The sequence below is a fragment of the Lytechinus pictus genome, chromosome 7, assembly GCF_037042905.1.
Source record: "Lytechinus pictus isolate F3 Inbred chromosome 7, Lp3.0, whole genome shotgun sequence".
NCBI lineage: Eukaryota > Metazoa > Echinodermata > Echinoidea > Temnopleuroida > Toxopneustidae > Lytechinus > Lytechinus pictus.
In genome coordinates, this window is record NC_087251.1 from 20,649,275 (window position 1) to 20,676,552 (window position 27,278).

General features: G+C 36.5%; 1 protein-coding gene across 1 annotated transcript; it reads left to right on the top strand.

Moving 5' to 3' along the window:
• Positions 1-7,427: 7,427 nt before the first annotated feature.
• On the top strand, positions 7,428-26,943 carry LOC129265412 (uncharacterized). The gene is made up of 9 exons (XM_064101390.1): positions 7,428-7,631; positions 11,555-11,611; positions 12,647-12,757; positions 13,676-13,774; positions 14,886-14,902; positions 21,549-21,711; positions 22,869-22,925; positions 24,482-24,592; positions 25,296-26,943. The coding sequence occupies exons 1-9, from the start codon at positions 7,484-7,486 to the stop codon at positions 25,394-25,396; spliced, it is 864 nt and encodes a 287-aa protein (XP_063957460.1). The 5' UTR covers positions 7,428-7,483; the 3' UTR covers positions 25,397-26,943.
• The last annotated feature ends 335 nt before the right edge of the window (positions 26,944-27,278 follow it).

The following is a 27,278-nucleotide window of genomic DNA, read 5'->3' on the forward strand; positions in this document are numbered from 1 at the left end:
AAAAAAATCAGAAAAGACTTTGAAACACTCTGAACACGAGTATAATATAAAAAAAAAATGGGAATAAGCGAGGACAAGTAGGTGAGGGACCCCCCCCCCTCTCTCTCTCTAGTTATTTACTCAAACTCGCATATACAAGAGAAGAAATTCTTACTAATCAAAATATTGCGAGCAAAAAGCATGAGCTGACATTTTTTTTAATATTCAAAACTGATAGAGAGACACATTTTGAACAATTCATGAAACATAATAATCATTCATTATAGTTACCAATCGGATTGCGACAAGATCTGAGAATTAGAAATTCATTAAAAGCATAAAATTGTATAACATTAAAATAAGACGGGCGCAACGCATGAGCTAAAGCTTTATATACCAATTAAAAATTTGGACATTTTTAGCGCTTTCGGTGGTCATGAAAAAGATTCATATTTCATGAAAGCTCAAATCCCGAGGAGGAATATTTTTTATTAATTGACTTAAAAAAGGCTGTTCTAATTAAGCCCCATTTAATATTTGATTACAAGTCTCGTTAAACAGTAAAAGAGGAAAAAATAAAGCATATTGTGTTCCTCAATTCTCTTTCTCTTTAACCCTATATTTTTTTTTTTTTGGGGGGGAGGTATTTTGGTTAAAAAAAAGAGAAAAAACGATAATTGCTGGCTAGTGGGTGTATAGTGGTAGGGACACCCCGCCCCCACCCCCCCCCCCCCCCCGTAGTTACGCAAACATGGGACCAAATGATCCTACTTGTTCCAAGGCGAAACTTGTACAATCAATTAAATGTTATTTTTGAGAAAATTAAAGCTTGCGCTGTTTAAATTCAATCTCTTTTACCTAAATTTGCGATGAATGCTAGCATTATGAAATATATAATTATCAACGACTGGCGAAAAGAATAACCAACCGATCAGCTGACGAGAACGCGTATCACGTGATCTGCATATCAGCTTCGATCGCGAGTCAGAACTGAAGAGCAACTGGCAATAAAATCTGGAAAAAGTCGTCAAAATGTAAGTTCCCCTTCATTTCTTTCAATTTTTTTTTATTGCTAACAATGCTTTAACTTTCTTAAACAAAAATTTAATGAATAGACAGTACGATAGCTCGTACTTGTGTTATAATACACAAATAATCATCTTCACAAAGATTTCTGACACAAAATACTACAGATGTCGCCTATGAGGTCCATACATGTAATGTTTGGACCTCATTGGTACTAGGAGTGCCCAGGGGCCTGTTGCATGAAAGGGTCTTTCGTAGAACCATTCTACGTAAGAACGAGATATCGCTCAACTGTTTCACAAAGCCGATTTGGGCGATACGAAGAATGGTTCTTGGAAAGACACCTCCAGACATGTCCTACGTAGGCATGATCTTCTTTGCACACCGCCCGCCACCGTCGGCATTGAGAGAAAATGCGTTTACGGCAAGCCACACTGACATATCATCTTTAAACATATTTTTTAGGGGGTTGATGATGCATTTTATCTGGGATGGCGCCAAGTTATTTTTTATATGGGGGTTAGTTGTCATCAATTTCAGGTCGACAAGACGACCAAAAACGGATGTCATTTTAACTTCTCCGGGGGTAATGTAGGCCCAAATCATTTGTTTAAATATGTTTTATTGTATTCTCCCTCCGTCCTATCCCCACCCCTTTTCCATTAAAAAATAAATAAACTTGAACTATCGAAACGGGCGGCACTATCTCTCTGACCCCTCATGCTTCCTCATTATAGATAATTAAACAACATGAAAACAAATTTCTTTAAAAGAAATTATGTAAAGTAAAAAGAAAAACGTGTTGATAACGTTCAGCAAAAAAAAAAAAAAAAAAAAGAACAGCAACAAAAAACGATACAAAACTAAGATATTAAACATGCTAAATCGTTTATTTAATTTTATTTCATTTTCATTATGATTATTATTTTTTGATAAGATTAATTTTAATCAATGAAAAATTAATTCTTGCATTTGGGATGACTTGAGATGAGAAACAGTGAAACAAAACAAAAATCTGCAGTAACAAAATAGCTAATTGAATTTAAGATTAGGCCTATAGCTTACGAATCCATCACAACTTACAAATGAAGATAAGTTCATCAAAGAAAAGATTATGGAAAGTCCATACGAAGAGGCGCATTTTAATTCGTAGTGTAGGCTCCTTTCGGCTCTTATGTCACTGTTAAAGCAATCACGGTAGTCTCTACTCCTTAACTTTGACATGTTGAACATATACATTTTTTTATATTCTTAAACCTTATATTCTATTATATAAGCTTCCATAAATTAAGTGATCAACTTTAAATATGACAAACGTTTATGATCTTTGTAATTTTTAGCATTATTTCTGTTAATAGTATTTTTTCCATTGCGGATTGCTGTCTATGTTTTAATTACTATTGCAAAGCACTACTTTATTCACTTGGACATGTTTGCACCAATGCATATTTTCCTTGTCTTCGGTTACTCGTCATGGAACTGAGGAATGTTTATACTTTAAACACTCACATTTGTATTTCTTGCGTTATATCTGACAAATAAAATAAATAAATTAGATTTTTCACACGCAGCCTCTCATATTTTCTTATTTAGTCTCATACAATCAGACTCTGTTGATTTTGTTTACTCTATTCAAACCCTATTTCTACCTCAACAAATAACATATTAACGCATAATTTGCAAAATTATCATTATACATAAGTATTCTATAAAAATACAGAATATTGAACTAATAAAATGTCGAAATTACTTAGTTAAATCAATTTTTATGTCGGACAAGGGTCTCTTTCGTTGAAATATCAATGAAAGGTGTCTCTAAAAGGACACCGTGTTCTAAATAAGGGAAATAATGAAAATTTCGATTTTATTAAGTTATGTTTGTGAATCTTTAAAGTTTTTTCTCTTTTTACCTCATAAAGTAAGCTCCATACATCAATTCTACAATCAGTAATAAATAAAACATCATTTGATCTCCTTTTATTGAAATAAATGATTTTATGAAAAGTCGTCATTCCGAAATAAAAGGTTCAGGTGACGATGAAGACTAAATATTTTCCCGATACTATCGATATCAAACGATGTCGCGGACTTGGAAGACAAAATTGCCTTCGTGAAACGGAAAGCGCTGATTTGTCGCCAATCTTCCTATCTCGGAAGAATGGTCCCAGGACGTTCTTACGTATCGCTCATCTCGTCATGCAACAGGCCCCAGGGAGCTCCCGCCCGCTTCGCTGGCCGGAGCCCTGGCCAGGACTCGTCCGTGTAATATTAGGCAGAGGATACTCTCCAAAATGGGGTAGAAGAATGGGGTCGCAATACTAATAGCACCCCAAATAAAAGGGGAAAAAAATGAATTAAGCACTTGACTTACCTCGCCTCGATTATGCACTTACCTCCAAGTTGCAACTACAATACAATACAAGCAAGCTCTGCTTTTTAGTTGGTCTCCTTCCCTTTCGATTTTATTATTTGTAAAAAAAAAAATTGTATTTGTAGGTGCACTTTAAACCCGGACTTTCATGCTTCGTATTAGACACTTTCATACGCTTCCGTTTGTACCCTCCTCCGTTGTCCCCATCCTTTTGCGCGATCATCAAATCATCATCACAAACGTCCCGTGGCACAACAAACATCAAAACTTCAAAGATGAAACCTCACTAAGTAAATTTAGTTCGATCTATAATTCTAGTCATTCTGCAGGGTTCCGTTACACATCCATCGATCCAAAAATACACAGAATCAATTAATTAAAGTATTGAAAGGGAGTCAAATTCGGAAGGTTGAAAAATCGTATGCCTTCGCCGGGTCCCATCTTGTACACGTTTTTTATAACAAAATACTGCCCCTCGTCAATTTTAAGCCCTTACCAAATTTGAACAAGAGATGGCGCTATTTCACTTCCTGGCAGTAACAGTATTATACAAAAATGATTTGAATGTATTGAACTATCATTGTAAATGTAAAAAGATTGAAAGAGAAAATAAATGAATTGAATTGAATATGGATGAAGAATGAGACCCAGAATCCTGACGTTGAGGCACAAACTGGACCCTAATCAAAAAAAGGAAAAGTTCTGTCTCGGTCGTTCTCCTTCGGGCTTCTTTCGAAATTGAAAACAAAATGGCAGATCGATACCGAGAACGAACGCGACATTAGAGGTCTAACTTTTTCTTTTTTGAGGGTCCAGATTGTGCCTCGATGTCAGGATTCTGTGTCACGATATCATGCATTATAATCGAGGTAAGTGCATATTTTTCCCCTTTTATTTGGAGTGCTTTATACCGCATCTACTGGAAAAATACAGTTGTGTCTGCAGTCAAGTTTTCAGGTCTATCTTGTACTGTACGTTGTCTTCCTAACTTGGATAAATTGCTATCTGTGCTATTTGTGCTTTGTTGTGCCAATGCAGTGACTAATAGTAATACTCCCACGCGTGAATATAATGCCACGCAGACCAAAACTTGTCTAGGTTTGTTTTGAAGTGATTGACTGTTGATGCTGTGTCTACTTCAGCAGGCAAAGAATTCCAGTTGCTCACCACTCTAACACTGAAGGTGTTTTGCCTCACACACAACCTACTCCTTTTCAGAAAAAGCTTGTAAGGATGGCCACGGGTTGCTTGAGTGGTAGCTGATGTGAAGAACAAGTCTCTATTCACATCAATGCTGTGGATTATCTTATAGACTTGAATCATGTCACCCCTTCGCAGTCTGTACTTGATGGAAGGTAATTTCATTGCACGCAGCCTTCTGCCATTGTCCATTTCCTTCAGGGTTGGTACTAGCTTGGTTGCTCGTTGCTGGACTTTCTCAAAGCCTTCAGGTCAGAAGTATATCTTGGGTACCATATCCCATTCGCATATTCCAGAATTGGTCTCACAAGTGACTTGTATAACCTCTTGATGTTGTCTTTGTCTATGCACAAAGGTTCGTCGAATCGTAGCAAGCACACGGTTTGCTTTCAAGACTGCGCTGGCTACTTGGGAGTGGAATTTCAGTTGAGAGTCCATGACGACTCCCAAGTCTCTTTCCTCTGACACTTCTTCAAGCACATCTCCATCTAGAGGATACTGATGACGGGAATTCTGATGACCTAGATGGAGGGATCTGCACTTTGCTGTATTGAACTGAAGCTGCCACTTCTTGGACCACTCAGTTAAGTTGTCTAAGTCAGCTTGCAGCCTGTCACAGTCATCCTCCATTCTGATCTCTCTGAAAAGTTTGGTGTCGTCAGCGTATATCTTTATGATACTGCTTACTATCTCAGGCAGATAGTTGATAAATACAACAAACACTGTCGGTCCGAGGACACTACCTTGAGGCACTCCACTTCTAACAGGTAACCACTGTGAAGTTTTTCCATTCATAACAACTCTCTGCCTGTGATGGGTCAAGAAGCTGTAAAGCCATTTCCCCAGACTACCTGTTAGACCATAGGATCTGAGTTTCTTCATCAGTCGCTCATGGGGCACAGAATCAAAAGCTTTACAGAAATCAAGGTAGATGCAATCAACTTCACGTCCTTCATCAAGAGAGGCAGTCCACAATTCCATGACTTCAAGCAGTTGTGTGACACAAGACCTTCCCGGAAGAAATCCATGTTGTGCATCGCACAATAAATCATTCTGAATCAATTGTTTGAGAATGGCATCACGCACAATATATTCCATGATCTTTCCAATAAGTGAAGTCAGGCTTATTGGTCTATAGTTTTCGACAGCATCCTTCTTTCCTTGCTTATGTATTGGTGTGATATTTGCATCTTTCCATGACTGTGGAAGATACCTTTCTTTCAGGGACTTTCTGAAGATAAGTGCAAGAGGTATGCAAATCGTTCCAGCAGTTTCTTTGAGAACTCTTGGGTGAAATCCATCAGGCCCTGCTGATTTTGAACACTTCAGTAATTTCAGCTTGTTCTTCACAGTACGTCACAGTACTTGTGGTAAAGTAAACATGCACCATATCTGTCACAACAAATTCAAAGAATATGACCTGTCCACTAAAATTCTTTTTGTTTATTGTATGTTGTTCCTCACATGTATCGAGCATCCAGGGGGCCTTTTGAAAAAAATTTGCGTTTAAATGCAAATCTAAAAATCAAGCGCAATTTCAAATCATCCATTTCATTGGTTGAAAATCAGGTTGCTATTGCAACCCCATTCTACCCCCTTTTGGAAAGTACTCGTGTCTTCCTAATATATTACACGGACGAGTGGGTTAGCCGCCATTAAACTTTAAAGGTCAAGTCCACCCTAGAAAAAATGTTGATTTGAATAAATACAGAAAAATCAAAACTAGCATAATTCTAAAAATGTCATCGAAATCGGATGTAAAATAAGATTAAAGTTTCGCTTATTTTTCACAAAATGCACAACTCAAGTGACATTGTCATTAGCCAGGAGGCTCCTACAAGATCTAGACCTGCTCTAAACAAATCCAATTTCATAAAATACAAAAGAACAAGTGGGGATATGACATCATCAATTTGCTCATTGAATATTCATGAGGACATGCCTAGAACTGACCACCGGAATAATGCAAAACTTTGAAATGTTATAACTTTGTTTTAGACTTGTCCAATTTTGATCAAATTTTCAGCGTTTTGTTTGTCAAATCATATTATCTTCAGCCTGGAGTATTCCTTTAACATATTGCTGTGCGTGTGGAGATATGATTGAAACATACAAGTAAAAACTGTATGACCAGGATGTAGTGCCAGATTTGGGTCTGGTGCATGGTCATGGGCCTACCGGAGGTCAAAATAAAATTGTGCATTCCGAGGTCAGTCACTGAGAAAGGTAAGAAATCTTTATGAATAAAGAATGAGGAAACCTTGGATAAGTAATAGCACCCAGTGTCCACAGCTTCGAGAATAGACTTGATAAGTATTGGGATACATTTAAGTATTGGAGATGTGAACCAGTGAAATTCAAGTTTGACGCTAACCCATCAGGACATGATCCTGCCAACCTAAAGAGGAGAAAGAATTTGGAGCTGAATACAGAGTTTTAAAGACTTCGTTCAGAAGCATCCATAGGTAATTAGGTATCCATAGGTAGGTAAAATCGTTCGTAGCACATCATGATCAGGTCCAACCTCGCAATACGTGTAAGTGGATCAGGGCCGGTAGCCTATCAAACTTATTAATGTCTAATGATTAGTCGATTGACTTGCCTAAGTTTTAGCAATGCCAATCGGCTAAGCCTATTAATGTGCTTTATATCCTACACATATCCTTCGGTTTGTGAAAAATCCCATCTGGACCATGCTACATGTACATTACGAACCTGACCTCAACAATTTGTTGGTGTTTTATGGTTACTTTGAATTGCAATTTTTTGTAGCTCTTGACTATCAAGGTAACCATTGCAGATTTCATTCTAAATATTGCCTATTTATCGCTCATCAACAACTTCTTTTTTCATTAAAATTCTTTCTTTTCAGAGACTCGAACCTTGAGGCTGTAACTAAGAATAAACATGGGTGATCGTCAACTGAAGATTTATTTCTGTGGTAGTATCCGTGGAGGCAGACAGGACGCGGAGCTCTACGCAAGGATCATCAAGCAGCTGGAAGCGTATGGGAAAGTCCTCACAGAACATGTTGGCCACAAAGATTGCACAACATGTAAGTAAACATGCACCATATCTGTCACAACACATTCAAAGAATATGACCTATCCACTAAAATTATTTTTGTTTATTTTATGTTGTTCGTCATATGGGTCCAGCCTCCAGGGGCCTTTTGAAAAAAGAGTTGCATTTGAATGCAAATCTAAAAATGAAGCGCAATTTCCAAATTCATACATTTCATTGGTTGAAAATCAGGGTCCCTTAACACAAAGGTTAGCAATTAATCATACGCTTGATTTTTACGATTGATTGTTCATTGTTCTATGATCATTGTTACGGGCCCCAGGTTGCATTTGATTCTTGAAGTTGTGTTTGATCGCAACTCTTTCTGCAACATTTGGGTTCCAGAGGTGTGTCATACAAAATGACAGTGCTCTGCATAAACACAAATCCAGAAATGAAAGCACACAAATATTTCAACCAACAAGGGCATTGTGACATGAAGCTTAATTATTTATGTGGTGCTAATTTTTTACGATTGATCTTATACACTTTTCAATGCAATCAATTGTAGAAATCAGCTTTATGATTAATCACTAAGCTTGATGTTACAGGACCCAGAAGCACAGTCAAAAACCCCAGTTGTATTATACTAGTTTACAGGAAACGGGTTCAGTAAACCAGTGTGGCAGATTGCTTTGGTAGCATTCCCACCTGATCACCTGAAAGGGGTTTTCAAAACCACTTCACGTAAAGCGGTCTTGATGCTACGGGAATGCTCTCAAATTACTCTCAATGGGGTCACATGTTTCCTGCAAAATTTGAAACCATAGCATAGACATTCTACACACAGTGTGTGGAGTAGCACTCTCGAAATGTGCGAAGATCGCTTCCCGCTAATGGTTGTGTCTTCACTTACACTAAAACCAGTTGAATGAGGCAAAGCGATCCTGAAAACTACATCGCGAGGTGGTTTTCTGAACTGGTTTAGAAAATTGCTTCCAAGGCCGCTTCAAGTGTTCTCATTACACTTTAAACTAGTTTTGGGAAGGTAATGAGAACGGGGTCAAAGGAATTCAGTGGTGCATTTTGTTCAAATTTCTGAGTAGGAACTAATCAGAATTGTTTTGTCAAATTTGCAATGCATCAGCAATTTTATATTTGATGAGATTATTCTTTTCCAGCATTAAACCCTAGATTTTATGTAATAAACTGTTTTTAATGGCTTTTTAAAATATTATTGAAAGTGAATAACAAACTGAGTCTGGCAAATTATACCCAGTTAGCCCAGAGACAGGCCAGCAAGTCTATTGCAGACACTTATAGTCAAGAACTTAGTTTTTACTCCTTTTAAAGACCAACTTAGCTTTCCATTTCTTTTAATGATTTATGAATCAAAAAGATAATTATTTTGATGATAAATATGTGGTTGACAAAATTTTATTCATCTGTTTTATTTTTTACTTATTATTTTTCCATGGATTTTCTTTTTTTATTTTGCATTTACCAATTCTACAACACACTGACAGTTCCAACAGGAGGTAAAGAAATTTTTAGTATCTATCCCCCAGATTTTCTTATTTAAAAAAAATTTCATTTCACATAATATGTCCTCTTCATCTTTGTCTTAACAAAGATTGTTCATGCAATGTGTTTTGTCTTTATTTTATGTGCATTATCAAACAAAGAGATATATATATTATATATACTAGTAATCAGTATTTACAATCAAATTTTGTAACTTTTAGTGGTTCATCAATCGTCATACATTTGTAGAATATCAATCATTTGAGCATGACCAGTTCATTGTTTCATTCTGCACATAATCAGGAGAAGGTCATTTGAACTCAAACGGCATGGTGGTCATAATTTCAATGAGATAAGCATCAAATTTCATGTTTGATAACATATCTTTGAATCGTGTTTTTCATTAGACCCACTGGAAAGCAAGTAACAAGTACCTTTATAAAGAGTTCATTGGCGTGCTATTCTAGTCACTGAGGGGCCGTTTCATGAAAGTTGTCAGCTCTGACAAGTTGTCTTTCTCCGACAGTTACCGTAATGACAGTCAGAGGCCAGTGCTTCTCAGCCAATCAAAAGCAAGGATTTCACTGAAAGTTGTCAGCTCTCACAACTTAGTCAGTGCTGACAACTTTCATGAAATGCCCAAGTCTATGCAATTTTTGTACCCTGCTATATATCAGGCATGCTTGTATAATATATATATATTTTTTTAATCTGCCTATGTATGAAAGGAAAGGTCATTTAAATAACTTGCCTATGAGTAAAATCAGAACTGGTCTATTGATTGTGCATTGTATGTGTTGTATCATGTTACATTGTATCTTGAAATGCTATTTATCACATGATCATAAAACCAGAGTAATATCCCCACCACCCCCATTCAACTTACCAGAGTCTAAGGAAGAGGATCATGAAAAAATAGAAACATGACATTCACCTTGTCTATTTCAATTGTTTTAATGTAATGGCAGTATATTAAAAAGGGCATTGTCTGGAAATTACTGGCGTAAATCCGAGCAGTGAATCTGTTGTTCAGGGCCAGGGGGACGATCTATTGTTTATCCCCCCCCCCCCCCACTTGAATAGTATGATGTCACGGATTTATGCCAAAAGCTGCAAATGATTTATGGGTTCATGAGGGAAGATATAGTCATCACATATCAAGCTGCCCATATTAACCTACTGTATGCTAAGAATTATTTTTGTGAATGAATTACACTTTGAAATGCTTGGGAGTCTAGTTTCAACTATTCATCCTTTCAGACATTATCGCGACGGTTAATTTCCAAATTTTTGTCTAATGCCAATTAGTCCAATTGCCAACTCGTATACTATCATATGGTCTACCATCAGTTCGTCCACTCACCACGTGGTCTACTTTCATTTAGTCTAATGCCATTCCGTCTAATAACCAGTTGGTCCAATAGCCATTTACTACCTTTTGGCCTAATTGGACTGTTAAATTGTGCAAAACGGATGAAAATGAAATGGATATTAGACCAACTGGTTACGAGACAAAATAGTCATAGACGAAATTGGGATTAAACAAAGTGATGATTGAACCAAATTGGCAATTTACCATCGCGACTAATTGATAGCACTATTAATCACCGCTGATGATGGATAGCTTATTTCCAATATTTGAATACTCCTGTAAGTTTGAGTGGTGATTGATTGTCACTCAGGATCTATCACCATTCATGACCAAGTTTGTATTATACATGTAGTATGGTTATCAACTGATGATCGCTTCAGGTTGGATGTGCGATCAGTCACTATATATACAATGTAACATGGCAGAGCTTCGATAACACATAATGCCTCGCAGTGCACATTGTGAATATGTAACAATGGACAAGTGCATTGCGACGAATCATACGTCGCCATGCTGCTGATCACCTGTTTCAATCTGGAGATAGTTTGTACTTTGTGAATAATTATGTTACTAATCACGACTGGTTTTTGATAGTGATTCCCATGCTGGCCATGTCAAATAGTGTCAGCTCAACAAAAATAATAGGAAAGAAAGATTAAAATTTTAATAAAGGATTCCAAAAATTTCCAATCAATTGTGTACTTTTGAAGAAATATATATGCTCATTATTTTTTTGTTCTTATCATTGTTTGAATATGTATTTGTGTCATCATGTTTCCTTATTTTATTCAGGAAATAGTGATTTTGTTTATTCAGATAGTTGATTTGGAACCAAGAACCAGTGGGACTATTTTCTTAAAATAAAAAGCAAGTCAGGCATAAAAACTGTCAATGCAAAAGAGGTGTGGCAAGCTCCACTGGTAATCTATGTGCACTAAAGGGAGCCCTGGTTTCCCATGTTGCATGGAACGACCCATATTTTTTTTCAAATTAATTTTTTGTAAATATTTGTAAGAATACAGGACTCACAATTATCACTCTGATGTAAAATTTTATTTTTGTTTTCTTTTTTTTTGCAGCAAAAACTGATGTTGAGATCTATGACCAAGATATGGCATGGTTAGAAGATTCTGATGGTAAGTCTGTTGAAATGATCACTGCAAACACCACCCTTGCCTCAATGCAACAGTTTATTTTCATTTTGTCCAATGCCAATTCGTCCAATTGCCAACTCATCTGCTATCATTTGGTCTACAATCAGGTCGTCCAACATCCACATGGTCTAACTGCCATTTCTGCCACTCACCAGTTCTTCTAATAACCAGTTGGTCTCATAGCCATCGAGTCCATATACCATTTGGTCTAATTAGAATAAGTGTTAATTGGGCAAAATGAATGAAAATAAAATGAATATTAGAATAACTGGTTATGAGACGAAATGGTTATAGAGGTACTGGTGATTCGACGAAGTGATGATTGGACCAAATGGTTATTGGACCAAATGGTTGTTTGACAAAATGTTGATGGAAGAAATGGCATGAAACTAAATGAAGGTAGACCATTTGGTGATTGGACGAGTTTGCAGTGGATGAATTGGCAATTTACCAATACATCAAGCTTATTTGAATAAAAGAATGAAAATCAACCAAGCACTACACTGACCTCTTCATCATCAAATTATGATTTGAAACAAATCAAAGTTGTTTTTAAATAAGTCCGTAAGTCCACACTTCTTAAAAATAAGTCCTTATAGCTATTGATGGAATCTTTATACATGTATAATAAGTCACAGTAAGGGTTCAAGGTTTAACTTTTTTGAATAAGTATGTCAAATTTCATATAAGGAAATCAATTCAAATTCAATTATGAAATAGTGAGTGTCAAAGATTGAGTTACAGTCCGTAATTACAAAGGTTTGTTATTCCGAAACATGTAAATTGCGTATACCTCGATGTTCGTTAATCTGAAAACGGAGAAGGGTTTGTGTAATCGGAACATTTTTTACGTTATTCAGTCCCTTCCTCTCCATTTCTCTCTCTGTTTCCCTACCTCTGCTGAGATTTTTTTTTAAATCAAAGTATCGAAATTAATCATAAATCTATTACTTTTCAAACTGACTCCCCTAATGCATTCCCTGAGAATTAAAAGTAAGTTTATTTGTTTTTTTGCAGCTGTTGTTGCTGAGGTAACCCAAGTATCAATGGGTGTTGGCTTTGAGCTAGGAAGAGCTGTTGCATGGAACAAGAGAGTGCTTTGCTTATTCAGACCAGGAGAAGACAGACGTGAGTATATCTACAAGGCAGACAAATATAATTGATTATTCTCTGTATCAGGGCTTTGTTTCCTTCTTTAGTTCATTCCATTCCATTAATTAAAGTTATATTGGAGATGTAATTAGAATTATACAATTCAATTGTTCAATTGAATGGTCATGGTCATATCTTTATGAATATAGGTGAGAAAACTCAATTTACATTGACTTTGTACACAAAATCACGTTTTGGAGCAATTTTGGGTCAGACATGTCTTACGTAATGTTGCATAATTTTCAAATCGCATACCCAAGCATCATAAATTTGGTCTCAAAGAATGCGCAAGACTTCAAAGTAAAAGTCAGCGAGCGGCCCGGTTGAAAAAATTGCATGGAGAGGAATCCGGGGGTGGGGGGGGGGGGGTGCAGTCAAATGTATTGCTGTACACATGCGTGACCAAATTTTATTTACACAATTTGGCCCCTAAACAAGTTGTCGCCAGAATGTGACCTCTAAGCTTGGGGAAAAACATACCCTAAACACGTTTGGCTAGTCTTAAAAAAAAGGCTTTGGAAAAAAAAAACCTAAATACGTTCGACCCCGCGATTGACAAGTCTTTCAAAACCGCCCTTTTTCTTGAAAATCAGTGTTTTTTTATACCCTTAACGAGTGCACGCGCAGCCCGCGTCCAAAACTGAAATGAACACCCCTTTAAACGTGTTTTTTTTTTTGGTCAGGCATGTGTACAGCAATTTATTTGACTGGCCCCCCTCGGGAGCGGAATGGTCGCGGAAAATGTCGAGGTTGAATGTTGAACTGTTTCAAAAGTACCTTGTGTGTGTAAAAGCTACTACCATGGTAGTTCACAGTGTAATACAAATGTTTTCTTGGTTTGGCATGCTTGTCTAAAAAATTTTATTATCTCTGTCTCGACATCTTCCCCCTTAGGTTTGTCAGCAATGGTGCGTGGTGCTGATGATGGAAAGAACTTTTTAGTGAAAGATTACAAGGAAGAAGATGTACCAGGATTACTCAAAGAATTCTTTGGTTATTGATCAATAGCTGGACTGAAGTCAGTGGAATGTCACAACAAGAATAGGAATGCATGGGACCACATTCATTTACTGGTATTATACAAGTCGGGTGAAAATCAACCAATTTTCAATCCAGGTTTTACATAATCATGAGATCGATATGGAGTCCATACTTGGTTGGGTTATTCACATTAGAGGCAAGGAATTTAATGAAATTGTCAGGAATTGGGAATGTTGCAAAAATTTGATGTTTACAATTGTCAATATAAATTGAAGCCTCCGTTTTTATCATTTCAAATCAATACTTTCTGTTGCATGAAGTACAAATACCTATTTAGATTCAATATTTTGTGATTGATTCGGGATGTGAAATCAACATGTAGTTGAATTCAAGTTTCTTGCAATACCCCTCTTAGACATGATGTGTTATGAATATCATAGATTGCATGCTGATCTTGTGACATTGGCATCATGGGACACAGGATGGAAATCTCCCTGCAGCCTTTGTATGACATGTATTTCATGTATATTGTTTATCCGAACTTTCTCAAAACAAACACAGTCACATTTTCTAGCATGAGTAAGAAAAGTTTGTGATATAAACATACTCAGGGATTCTTCAACTTTGTCATGTAACAAGATTAGGGTTTGTGTGTTACACAGGCTCCGGGCTCCAGGTCATCCCATGAGGAAAGGGTGTAATTATTCACTTTCATTGTTATCTGCTTAAAAATTACCGTATGAGGAATCCATGGAAGGGGGGACCCCGGGGGAAACAATGGATGTTTTCCGTAAATTTGGCAGGTGACGTCAAAGGGAATGGAAGGTACATTGGGGGAATTTTGAAGGTTCATATTCTTTTGGTCTGCAAGTAGTTGGTCTACTTCTCAGTCAAATATCACATGGACTAAAGACATTTAATTGGTTAATTGCCAATTCTTCTACTGCCAAATTGTCCACTCACCACATGGTCTACTTTCATTTAGTCTAATGCCATTCTGTCCATCAACATTTCATCTAACAAGCATTTGGTCCAATCATCGCCAATTTTGACCATGACGTGTTATAACTAGTTTGGCTAATATCCATTTCATTTTCATTCACTTTGCTCAATTAACACTTAGTCCAATTAGACCAAATGGTATACGGACTAAATGGCTATTGAGCCAAATGGTCATTAGACGAATTGGCAATTAGACCATGTGGATTATGGATGAACTGATAGTAGACCAAATGATAATAGAGGAGTTGGCAATTGGACGAATTGGAAATAAACCATTTAATCTCATTGCCATTTGATCTACACTACACTCATATCCACTTGGTCTTATCCTCATTTACTCTAATACCCGACCAGTTGGTCTCATTTCCACTTCGTCTACCATTGAAAATTTTGTTCCCAAAACAGTTTAACCATATAAACTGAGTGGTGTTAGATCAAGTTGATATTCAATGAAATGGGTTTAGCCTAAAGGTAAATTTGGGCTTAATTGGAAATTAGTAGATGAACTGGTTGTTGAAGATCTAGGATTCCACCTTATGGGATGAACCCAAACATACAACAGACAAAGCAGGTGTACAAGGTATAAACATTCCAAATTAATTTGTATATATTGTATTCGGGGAAAAAAATCTTTGAATTGAAATTACATTGTTGGTGATGTGCCATATTCAGGCCTGGGGCACGTTTCATAAAAGGTACTGTTACGGTGTTAACTTCACCATCCAGTGGTAACTGCCATAAAATTATAATTTTACTGTGGTGGTTACCACTGGATGGCAAAGTTATCATAATAGTAACCTCTATGCAACGGACCATGGTCGTATTGTATGTGATATGTTTCAACAGTTTGAAAAAACAAATCTGTTCAATTATAGGGGTTGGTGTTTTTCAAAAAAAAGACTAGAAAGTGCCGCCCCAATAAATCCTGGATATGCTACCGGCTGTGGGTCCCTTTTTGCTAAATATTTAGACAAATGCAGCTCCTTGAATTCATATGTTAGTAGTTGGGAGTGTGGACTCCTTCTTTGGAAAACCCAGGTCCAGTTAAAGCGGACTACCATTTAACAAATCTTTCTACATTGTTGTGGAAGTGTGTGATTTTTTTAATGAAAATAAAAATTTGCATCAAACTAATGATTCGCTTTGTTTTGGAGCCGAATATAGAAGTCGAAATGTAGAGTAGTTCAGATGGGGTGATGTCCAAAAGTTGTTAAAGTGAGTTAGAGAGAGGAATCATGATGAATATCATGTGGTCACTGTGCTTGGATTAATACTCGAGCTCGAATGAATCTGTGTCTGAATTGTGTGCAATGAAAATGCAATGTTAGTCCAGGGCCCCATTTCATAAAAAGATGATATGATAGCAACTCTTGCTGGAATGCCAACTACCATGACAACAGTGAAAATTCTGCTTACTGGTTGGCTCTTCCAATGATTTGACATTCCAGCAAGAGCTGCTATCATAGCAACTTATTATGCATTGGGGCCCAGATTGGACATTGATCTGGAAGTTATCTTTCCCAAAGCTAACATAGAGGGCCTGACTCCATATCCCTAACACCGTGCAAATCCCCTCATGAAAGCTGTCATACATCATTAGAGCTTTGATGTTAAAGAAGAAGAGAAAAAGAAGTAGTCTCGGTGAGAAAAGGGAGAGCATATAAAGAATAACGATAATAGAATAGTGGAAGCAGGAATAAGGAGGGTGAGGGCTATACGAAGAGGAAGGATAATGATGAAGGGAATGTGAAAAAGAAGTTAAAAATAAAGTGAGAGGGAGAAAATACATTTATCTCTTCCATGCGTCAACTCCTGGCACCCCTACCTTATTTTGATGTGGTCAGCGTGTCCCTGCTATGACTATATACCTCAGTCACATTTCACCAACGGCGGCCGTACAGGGAGTTTGAAAACAGCCGTTTTAACATTTTTTTTGTACCATCTACAAATAGGTGTTTGAATACAAGTGAATAAAACAGTTTTTTCGATTCGCCGTACGGGCGCCTAGGGAAAATGTGACTGCAGCATTACAGTTCTGATAATTTATGTCCTTTCTTATTATATGTTGTTAAACTATAGTCAAACATCCAATATTATTCGGGGCTGGTAGGCTTATGATGTCATCTGTGTTTCATTTGAAAAGATGAAAGTACGAGGTAATGGAAGTGTCGTGGTGTAGCGGTTCTGACTCTCGCCTTGCAATCAGAGGGTCGTGTGTTCGAATCCCACCGCGGCCTATTTGGAAAGGCGTCAATCCACAATTTGCCACTCTCCACCCAGATGTTAAATGGGTACCCGGTAGGATGCGAAAGCCTATGTAGTATGCCTAACAATTGAGTCTTGGAACTCTTGTTGGAATGCTCCCCAGGGAGTGGAGAAAATGCATACATTGTGTGCGGGCATGCCAGGATCCAATGACCGGGGTAATAATGATTGCGATGTAAAGCGCTTATAAACGAAGTGTAATTAGCGCTATATAAATGTAACTATTATCATTGTTAATGTCTTTAGGACCTCGCCCAGGATGGAGGAAAGAACCCTGACTTCTCTCATAGCTCCATGCTTCTCTGCACCCGCAAATTCGGGCCAGACTGATAGAAGTCGCTGAAACTAATATGGCACGTCTTCTTTTTCTCACAATGTAATTATATAATTTATCTTGCACCCATCCCCTCTTGGGTACTGGTTGGGTGTTTAATTGTTATTATTGAATGATTTTTTTTAATTATTCACCTCACTTCACTCACTCACTCATAAAATTGCGCCAAAAAGTTCACCCCTTTAATATATGTTTTTAAATATTTTTTACATCGTTACTCAACTACCAAGTCCGATATCCTCTACTCTTCACAGACGAAATAGGCTACATGACGGAATTAAGATCATTTTGAATGTTCAGCTCGCTCGCTATGTTCGTTCCAAATTTGGGGTAAAAGGGAAATATTTGTCTCATTAGTCTACCGTGTGAGTAAAAAAAAAACTTGACTCATCACAAATCCCCAATTTAAGGGGAAAAAGGCATGGACGCATAATCATTATATATTAGTGGAAAATAATTTGATACCATATTCATGTGGTATATATTCACGCTTGGATAATCTTGGTATTCTTTGCAATGATGTAAATTTTGACTTTCGCCAAAGTAAGGCATGACTGCAATGTATGAATCCAGTTGCCAATAATGTCCAAATCTTTAATGAGTTAGTAAACATAGTTGCAGTAGATGGCTGGTTCGAATCCCACTGGTTCCATTTTTTTTCTGACATGATTTTCATTACAGATCGAGCATGCGATCTTAAACACATATAGGAGTAATGCCGAAAATGTGTTGACAAATTATAATTTCCTCCTATTAAAGCCTCTTTATTTACTAAACATAGTTGTTAATCCATTTTCAATGAGATTAATACTAAAATGTGTTTATTAAACAATTATAATGCAAATTACTGAAAAGGTGTTTGAAATAGATATTAATGTAACCCTTGTAGGATTATGACACCATTGGCATCTGGATTCACTATTGCAGTCACGCTTTTGGCGCAAATCAAAATATACATCACTGCAAAGAATACCTCCTGGTCATCCAAGCGTTAACACATACCACATAAATATATCAAATTATTTGAGAACACATTCTTTCAGACCATATATAATAATTATGTGTTCATGGCATACATTTTCCTTACATTGTGAATTTCTGAGGTTTTACTCTACCGGTGGTGGTCGTTCACCTAAAGAGTGCACGCTTCGCGCGCTCAAGTCTTTACTTTTGTCGAGTCCAGCTGTTAAATCAAACATAATTTGTCTTTTTATTTGAAAGGGTATATTCTTAAACTAAAATACGTCCAGGATGCTACATTGTTTTATTATTTTCTACGGAAAACATTCCATTCTATCAGTTTAGTAAATCAGACCTATTTAATCAACTATTTTTTTTATCTTGGAGGATCCATTGATCGGTAAAATTCAACGAGGTAGGTCTATTCGCCAAACCTGCAACAACAGCTTGTGGAATCCAGTCTCCATCAATGAATTACTTATTGCTATGTCTGACATTCTCATTGTAGTTAGCGAGGAGGTCATGAAGAAAACCTTTGTTAAAAGGGATGTTATGCGTAAACTGTCTGTTGATCTGTTAGCAAACTGCTTCGTTGCATGACATCGGGCAAACAAATTGACAGTTCATTTCATTCTGCAAGTAGTTCAATCATTATACTTTTAGATTGAACAACGGTCTAAAGTCTTTTAGGGCAGTTAAGATGAAGGGAAAATATTTCCTTGATGTAATGGACATTTTCCCACTGTTTATTTGCAATCACAAAAGTAAGTGTTTCCCCACCGTTCGGCTAACTCAGATCGCTTCAACAGAGCATTCCCGGAACGTTCCCCCACATTCTATCGATCAGTCCATCGGCCCGCTTATTTTTAGGAAGGTCTATCTATTGTTATCTCTTGACATTTGCTATTGAAGCAAAACAAACAATATCATATCCAAGACAAGACATCACAGATCAAAGAACTTTGAGAGGTCACTCATACAAAGAGAAAAAAAACCTATACGGTCAAATCACCGAGAGGTCGAAACTCCTGAGATCGGACACACACCCGCAAATTACATAAAGGTTCTCCAACATTGGTGAGTTACATTTGCTGTATTTCAGTGTTGTTTTGTGTTATAAAAACTGTAGACTTGCTGAAATGCATATTGATATTTTTACCTAATCAAGCATGTGTATTTTACATGGAATGTTTGGCTAATTATGAAAACCGTGACAACGGATCGAGGTCGTTATCGTCATAGTTGAACCCCGGAGTTACAATGGATCAGAGCAGACATGCCCCCTTACTTATCCTACAGTGAGGTATATAGATGAAAATTGAAGTACCTTTGAACTCGTGATTACTACCTCATTAGTATTATATTTTCCTCCCGGATTTTCCTCCAATAATACTGATAAACAATAAAGTGTGAAGTGACCTATAAATGACCACTAAATTATTTGAGGCAGAGTTTTGATGATTTAATTCATAGCACTAACACGGAAGGAGCATTATTATATAATCTCAACTTAAAACAAAAATTTGCTGCAATAATAAAAAATGAAATTGATGAATAAGAAATTGAATCATAAAGGGGAAACGAAGAAAACAAACTGTGACTCAATTATGATGAAGAAAGGGGAATGAATGAATGAAAGAGAGAGAGAGAGGAAGATGAAAATAGAAATGAAATTAAAAAGTGGCTGAATAAGTTAAAAAAAAAAGTCAATGGAAGTTGAGAGAAGAATAATCAATGGGAATTTAAAAAAAATTAAATTGCATGTTTACAGATATGTTTATATTGGATCATTATGAAATGAATAATATGTTTTTTTATGAAATTGGCACGAAATTGGCACGAAATATTCTTAATTTTTGGTTTAAAAACTTTTTTTTGGCTTGTCAAATTTTTCATCTGAAAAATGTGCGCCCCCCTTGGAAAATCCTGGATCTGCCCCTGATTTGTGTTTAGATGTCTTTTAAATGATTCTACAGATGTGAATAGGGGAGGCTTGGGTTAGGGTGTATCACATTCATTCTGTCATCTTGCTTTATTTTTATATTGTTCACATTTCAAAAGCAAGTAAAAAAATGGGAAGGAAAACCGTTTGGGGGGGGGGTGAAGCGCCGACAAATTTTTGACTGCTGACCCTTTTTGTCAATTATTTCGGAGACGAAGTGCCTAAGCGTGTTGACTGATCATTTTTATTTGTTGTTGTTGTTGTTTGTTTTTTGCTTTTCAAATTTTTTCAGCCAAGGTCGAACCCTTAAACTGAAAACCCTGGCTACGAATCTGCTCTAATTAGGTCCCCATGTTCTGTTCCGATGAATCCGGCTTCTTTTCTTTGGTGAAACCTTTCTTTCCTTTTCCTCATTCATTTCCATTCCTATTTATTTGCTTGCATTTTAAATATTCTTTCATAATATACAATGTATATTATGCAGTGTACCCCCATTCAGCGACTGTTCTAGAAAGCATGCAGGGTTGAGAAAAAAAACTGAATGAACATCATTATATCTTCTCACGTTTCTAAATCGGAAGAAGATTTCTTTTATTTGCTTTCCGAAGTGGCATTGTGAAGCTGATCACTCCTTACATTCAAAGAAAAGACAGAAATAAAGGGAAATAAATATCTATTCCCAGTTTTTCGCGTCCAAAAATATGCTTCTTTACACAAAGGTATCAAGGTAGAAGAAACCTTCTGATATTATTTCATTGAGGGGGTGGGGTGGGATGGGGAAGTGAAATGCTTTTATTTCTTCATGCTAGGGCCTACACATAATCCAAGCATTAATTTGATAACATTCATTTCAATCGAAGATAAGAAGACAACATTTAGCATATGATTTAAAGTATGGAAATCCTGAGCCACTACTGTACCACTCACTCCTTTATCACTTTCAGCTCACGTCCCTGCTCTCAGCAGTTAGGGCCTCAAGAGTTTTTCTGCGAGTGCCCTGAAAGGATGCTTTAGTCTGCATGGGGTATGCATATTTACTTCGCAAATTAATTGTCAATATTTGCTGAATCACTTTTTTTCTTGGAGTAGGCATTATTCGATTTGATAATATCGTAACATTAAATGGTTCTTGAAAATGCGGGGAGGTTTTTAATATATTACTCTTATTTCACTGGGGATGATAGTGTATACCCAACGCCACCTACCACATTTTGTCACCTGCTGCTATGCCTTGAAGAAGACAGACCGAGGAACATATCAAAGACAGTCTTGGGATCTGACAGGATAAGATGGATACCAAAGATTTGAAGATCTATTTTTGTGGCAGCATCCAGGGTGGACGTCAAGATGCGGAACTCTACTCCAGGATTATCCATAAACTCAAGCAATATGGAAAGGTTTTGACAGAAGTCATAGGAAACAAGGATGTCCTGAGGATTGAAGCTGGTAGGTCTTATCTTCACTTCTGTATTTTTTCGCGTTTTATTTCATATTTTAATTTGCCTTTTTATGTGGGTCAGTGAGTGCCTTAATGATGCTTTCAATGTTTTTTAAGCGGTTGTACAGAAGCCTGCATGGTAGGACCTGCACCGAAAAAGCTACGGTGTTAACATGAGTAAGATCGACACCATCGGTGTTAAAAAATACACCATGCTGCGTGAACAAAGCACCAAATACATGGATTTCAGTGCTATTAGTGTAAAATATATATATAACACACTTTTTTAAACACCATTATGCTTTCAAGTGTAAAAGATGAGTGTTCCAGAGAACTGTCCTGAGAAAATACAACGATATATCGAAGGATGTTCGTATCACTTATCTACTTATTAAAGGTCAAGTCCACCCTAGAAGAATGTTTAATTGAATATAGAGAGAAAATCAAACTAGCATTACACTAAAAAATTAATCAAAATCGGATGAAAAATAAGAAAGTTATGATATTTTAAAGTTTCACTTATTTTTCACAAAACACTGATAAGAACAACTCAGTGACATGCAAATGAGACAGACGATGATGTCCCTCACTCACTATTTCTTTTGTTTTTTATTGTTTGAATTATACAATATTTCATTTTTTACAGATTTGACAATAAGGACATTGACTGAACCATATAATATTAATCAATGCTAATTCCACATGTTCAGGGAGGAATTAGTCCTTGTTTCACTTGACAATGAAGAGAAAATTAGAAAATTTCATATTTCATACAATAAAATACAAAAGAAATAGTGAGAGGATGATGTCATCAGTTTCCTCATTTGCATACAGACCAGGATGTGCATTTAACTGTTTTGTAAAATTAAGCGAAACTTTAAAATGTCATAACTTTCTTGTTTTACATCTGATCTTGATAAAATTTTCAGTGTTATGCTTGTTTGATTTTTTTCTTTTTATTGAAATCAACTTTTTGTCGGGGTGGACTTGTCCTTTAAGCGTATTATATGAGCCCGATAGGCGCGGTACTACACCTATGACATTAATTCTTTGACAATCTTTAGGTTTTAGATGGCTTCAAAATGATTAATGAATATAATAATTTTGGCAAATATTCAAAATCATTTTCGTGACCAGATGTTTTCTACCACCTTTGTTTGTTTAGATATGACAGAAACAGAGATATATCAGCAAGACATCGCATGGCTCGATTCTTCTGACGGTACGCCAAATTTATCTTCTTTTTTTAAAAGGGGAATTAAACCTTTGGAACAAGTGGGCTTGTGTGGAAAGAGAAAAATTAAAGAATGAGATCAAAGAAAGTTTGAGAAAAATCAGACAAATAATAAAAAAATTATGAGCATTTGAATATTGCGATCACTAATGCTATATGGAGATCCTCCCATTGGCAATGCGACAAAGATGTGTGATGTCCATAGAGATGTATACTACATCTCTATGGTGATGTCACATGTCAGTGAACAACTCTCCCTGTGAGGGACTATCAAATACCCCTAAATGTCCTTTTTTGCTCTTTCTTATAGTGATACAAACTCTTTATCCATAATGTATTCTTTAAAAATCCATACTACATGCCCTCTTTATAGAAAGAATACATGATCTACTGATAGATGTGATAATTAAAGAGGCAGTGTAAGTGAAATGTATAGAAAAGTAATGGGAAAGTTGTTCACAAGTGACATCAAGCACACACCTTTGTCGCATTGCCAACTGGAGGATCTACATTATGATAATGATCTAAACTTCAAATGCTCATAACTTATTATTTAATCAATTTTTCTCAAACTTTTGTTGATCCGTTTTCTTTATTTTTCTGTTTTAACACAGGCTATTTTGTTTCAAAGGTTTCATTTTCCTTTAAGTTTGTAAATATTAATGTAATTACCTATTCGAGATTTTGATTGTTTGATCGTTTCAGTACTTCTTTTTGCTGACCCTCCATATCGTCATTCGTGCGTTTCATTTGATTGTGTAATCATGTTTTATTGCTAATATGTTTTAGATTTTTGTTCTTTATGAATGAGTTTAATTTGATATTTCATGGTGAATGAATGAGAAGAATTCGAATTGATTACAAAGACCCCCACCATTTTCCAAATGATAACAAATGAAGAATAATGATAAATGGAAGACAGGAAAATGTAAAAAAGAGTGCGAGGCTTGTGTAACCACAATATTTTTCTGTAAGAAAAGAATGGACCTATCAAAATGCCCTCATCGAAATACACTTGCGCCCTCTACTTGTAGGGATTGCTTTTTCATATGAATCATGATAAATTCAGTGTAATTAATACGGTAAATTGCCAATTCGTCTACTGCCAACTCGTCCACTCACAACATGGTCTACCGTTAGTATAATGCCATTACGTGCATCAACATTTCGACTAACAACCATTCGGTCCAATTTCGTCCAATCACCATTCGTCTATGACCATTTTGTCTCATAACCAGTTGGTCTAATATTCATTTCATCATTTTGCACAATTTAACACTTAGCCCAATTAGACCAAATGGTATATAGACTAAATGGTTATTGGACCAACTGTTTATTAGTCGGAATGGCTTTAGACTAAATTGGCATTAGACGAATTGGAAATAAACCATTTATTCATGCTGTGGTCGGGATGAGAAGCCAAATAAATACCCAAAGAATCCGATCATAATCCGTTTACCAAGCAAGTTATATTCCTGAAAATATCGATCTTCATGATTATCATCGATCAATGATAACTTTCTCCCCCCCCCCCTATATTGTAGTGGTGGTTGCCGAGGTTACCCAACCGTCCCTCGGTGTTGGTGTCGAGCTTGGAAGAGCGCAACTTATGAAGAAGAAAGTCTTGTGTTTATTTCGTCCACAAGAGGGGAAAAGTAAGAATGATTTTTGACCCATTTTCTAAAAACGAGCCTCATAGTGTAGCCCCGAGTGTAGTCGGAGTTATCGGGGGCGATGCCCAGGGGGGACCGGGGGTTAATTGCATGGGACGACAGGCCGTTATAATTTTTAAGTACTTTTAAACAAAAAATGATAATAGTGACATGGGAAAAGGGACGAAAGTTAACGTTTTGAAAGATTACTTGTCGGACTTTTTATCCGACAAGTCCTGTTTTCTCTGATCTACCGAGTGACCCCCAGTCAATCAAGTTCAAGGAAAGTTGTCAAATCTGACAGAAATGTTTACGAAACGCTTCCCAGGTCCGTGCCACTCTATGAAACACATATAACAATCATCATGATCAAGTTTTATGAACACATGCATTTAGTCTTGAATTTTATAGTTTTGGCCTATTTTTTTTCATTTGTCTACATCTATTGGATAGTTTATTGAGTAACAATTACTACTTTTTGACGCAAGTGTTGTGTGAGGCGTGTGCGAGTGTGTTCCGTGGAGTATAAGGGGTCAAATTGTAAAGCATTTGTAAAAGGAAAAGTGAGATTTGTTTTCTTCTAAACTTTCTGTATTTTTTCTCAATCTTTTGTTTTCAATATGTAATTGAAATCATAAACAACACTTCTATGGTGTCGATTTTATTCAATTCGTCTTAATTTATGTTCTGTTTTTTCCCCCGCAAGTTCTGTCAGCGATGGTTCGAGGAGCTCATGACGGGGATTCGTTTATAGTGAAGGACTATCGGGAAGAAGACCTGCCCACGATATTCAGCGAATTCTTTTGAAAGAACAATTTTACTCATTCAAACGACGGAGATTAAAGAGTTTAATGAGAAAGAGATTTATCCTCTTAAATGTCACTTTGAAAATAGGCAAAGACTACAAAAAGGAATTAACATGTCATGTAACGTTTACACTTTAGACCCGCGATCACTAGCGTACCTAAGGGGGGCAGGGGGCAGACTGCCCCCCCCCCCCCCTGACGAGTCGCAAGCAAAAAAAGGAAGCGAAAAAGGGAAAGAAAAAATAAAAGAGGAAAGAGAGAAAAAAGGGGAAGGGGAAAAAGAAGGAAGAGTTTAAGAGAAACTTTGAGGGGAAAAGAAAAAACTGGACCGCAGACTGTCGGAAAAAAATTATAAACTGTCAGGCACACGGGGCTGTTCCAACTGATTCGGTTTTTAGTTCCACCATCTTTGTCGGTAAATGTCAATTAAACTGTACACTTTTATCGGTAAATTGTGATTTTTACGCAAAGCGACTTTTAGAGCTCTCTATGTTCCGATAGTGAGGACGGACTGGGCTGACCAGGGACAGGAAAAAGTTAGAGAACAACTTTTAGGTAATATAATTATAACAATAAAAAATAACGCGCGTAGCGCTCGCATCAATTTTTTAGTTGGATACTTATGATAAATGTCTAGTTTTCATTTGAAATATATTTAAAAAAAAGTGCTTATAATATCCAGTTCTTAGGCCGGAATATCAAAAATTTCAGCTCGCGCTTCGTGCTCACATATACTGTTTACATATATATCCATCCTGTCCATAGTTAAATTAAGTGCTCAGAATGTCCGGTTTTCAGGTAGGAATATGAAAAATCAAAAATATATCATTAGAAACCAATTTGTTCACAGTTACAAAAATTGCTTAGAATATCAAGTTCTTAGGTCGAAATATCAAAAATTTCAGCTCGAGCTTCGCACTCGCATAAAATTCCATCCTGTTCATAATTAAATGAAGTGCTCAGAATGTAAAGTTTTCAGGTCGAAATTGCGCTCACACCAATTAATTGTTTTTAACTACCATTTTGTTCATAGTTAAAAAAAAGTGCTAAGAATGTCCACTTTTGAGGGGGGATATCAGATCGCTCTTCACGCTCGCATCAATTAATTATTCAGTTAGAAACCAATTTGTTCATGGTTACTAAAAGTGCTTAGAATGTTCAGTTCTTAGGTCAAAATATCAAAAGGTTTAGCTCGCGCTTCGCGCCCGAACGACTGTTTAGAAACCCATCCTGTAAAACTGCTTAGAACGTCTAGTGTCCAGTTAGGAATATAAAAAAAAATTAGCTCGCGCTTTGCGCTCGCATAATTTATTAGAGAAGATACCCATCCTATTCATAATTAAGAGCACAAAATGTATTGTTTTAGGTCTAATTTTTTTTTTTTAATTCAGCTCGCGGTTTGCGCTCGCAATTATTATTTTTATATTATTATTTTTAACTGATTTCAATGTCAAATACCTCTTTTATAACTTCTCCAAAAGAGCAGAATTGGCAACATAATGTAAACACCTTCAAAGAGGAATAAAAGAAGTATTTTAATATAAACATTGCAATTTCCACTTGATTAGAAATATATCGATCACGATCCAATACATTTCATTTCTGGAATGATATACAAAAAAAAATTTCGACAATGAAGTGCAATCGCCCAATAGTAAATATCAGTAGTAGCAAGATCCCAACTGTTTTATTGGGCACCCCCTGGGTAACCTTTCCCATCTTCAGTGCCACTGCCAGACCTATACAACGTGTAAGGGGGGTGGGCTGCAAAATGCAGGGCAACGAGGACTGCGAGGTGCCCAAATATCCTCGTGTATTGGTAATTTTATGACCGAATGTATAATTTTTGCACGTTTCACATCATGTAAAAAGGCTAAATAATA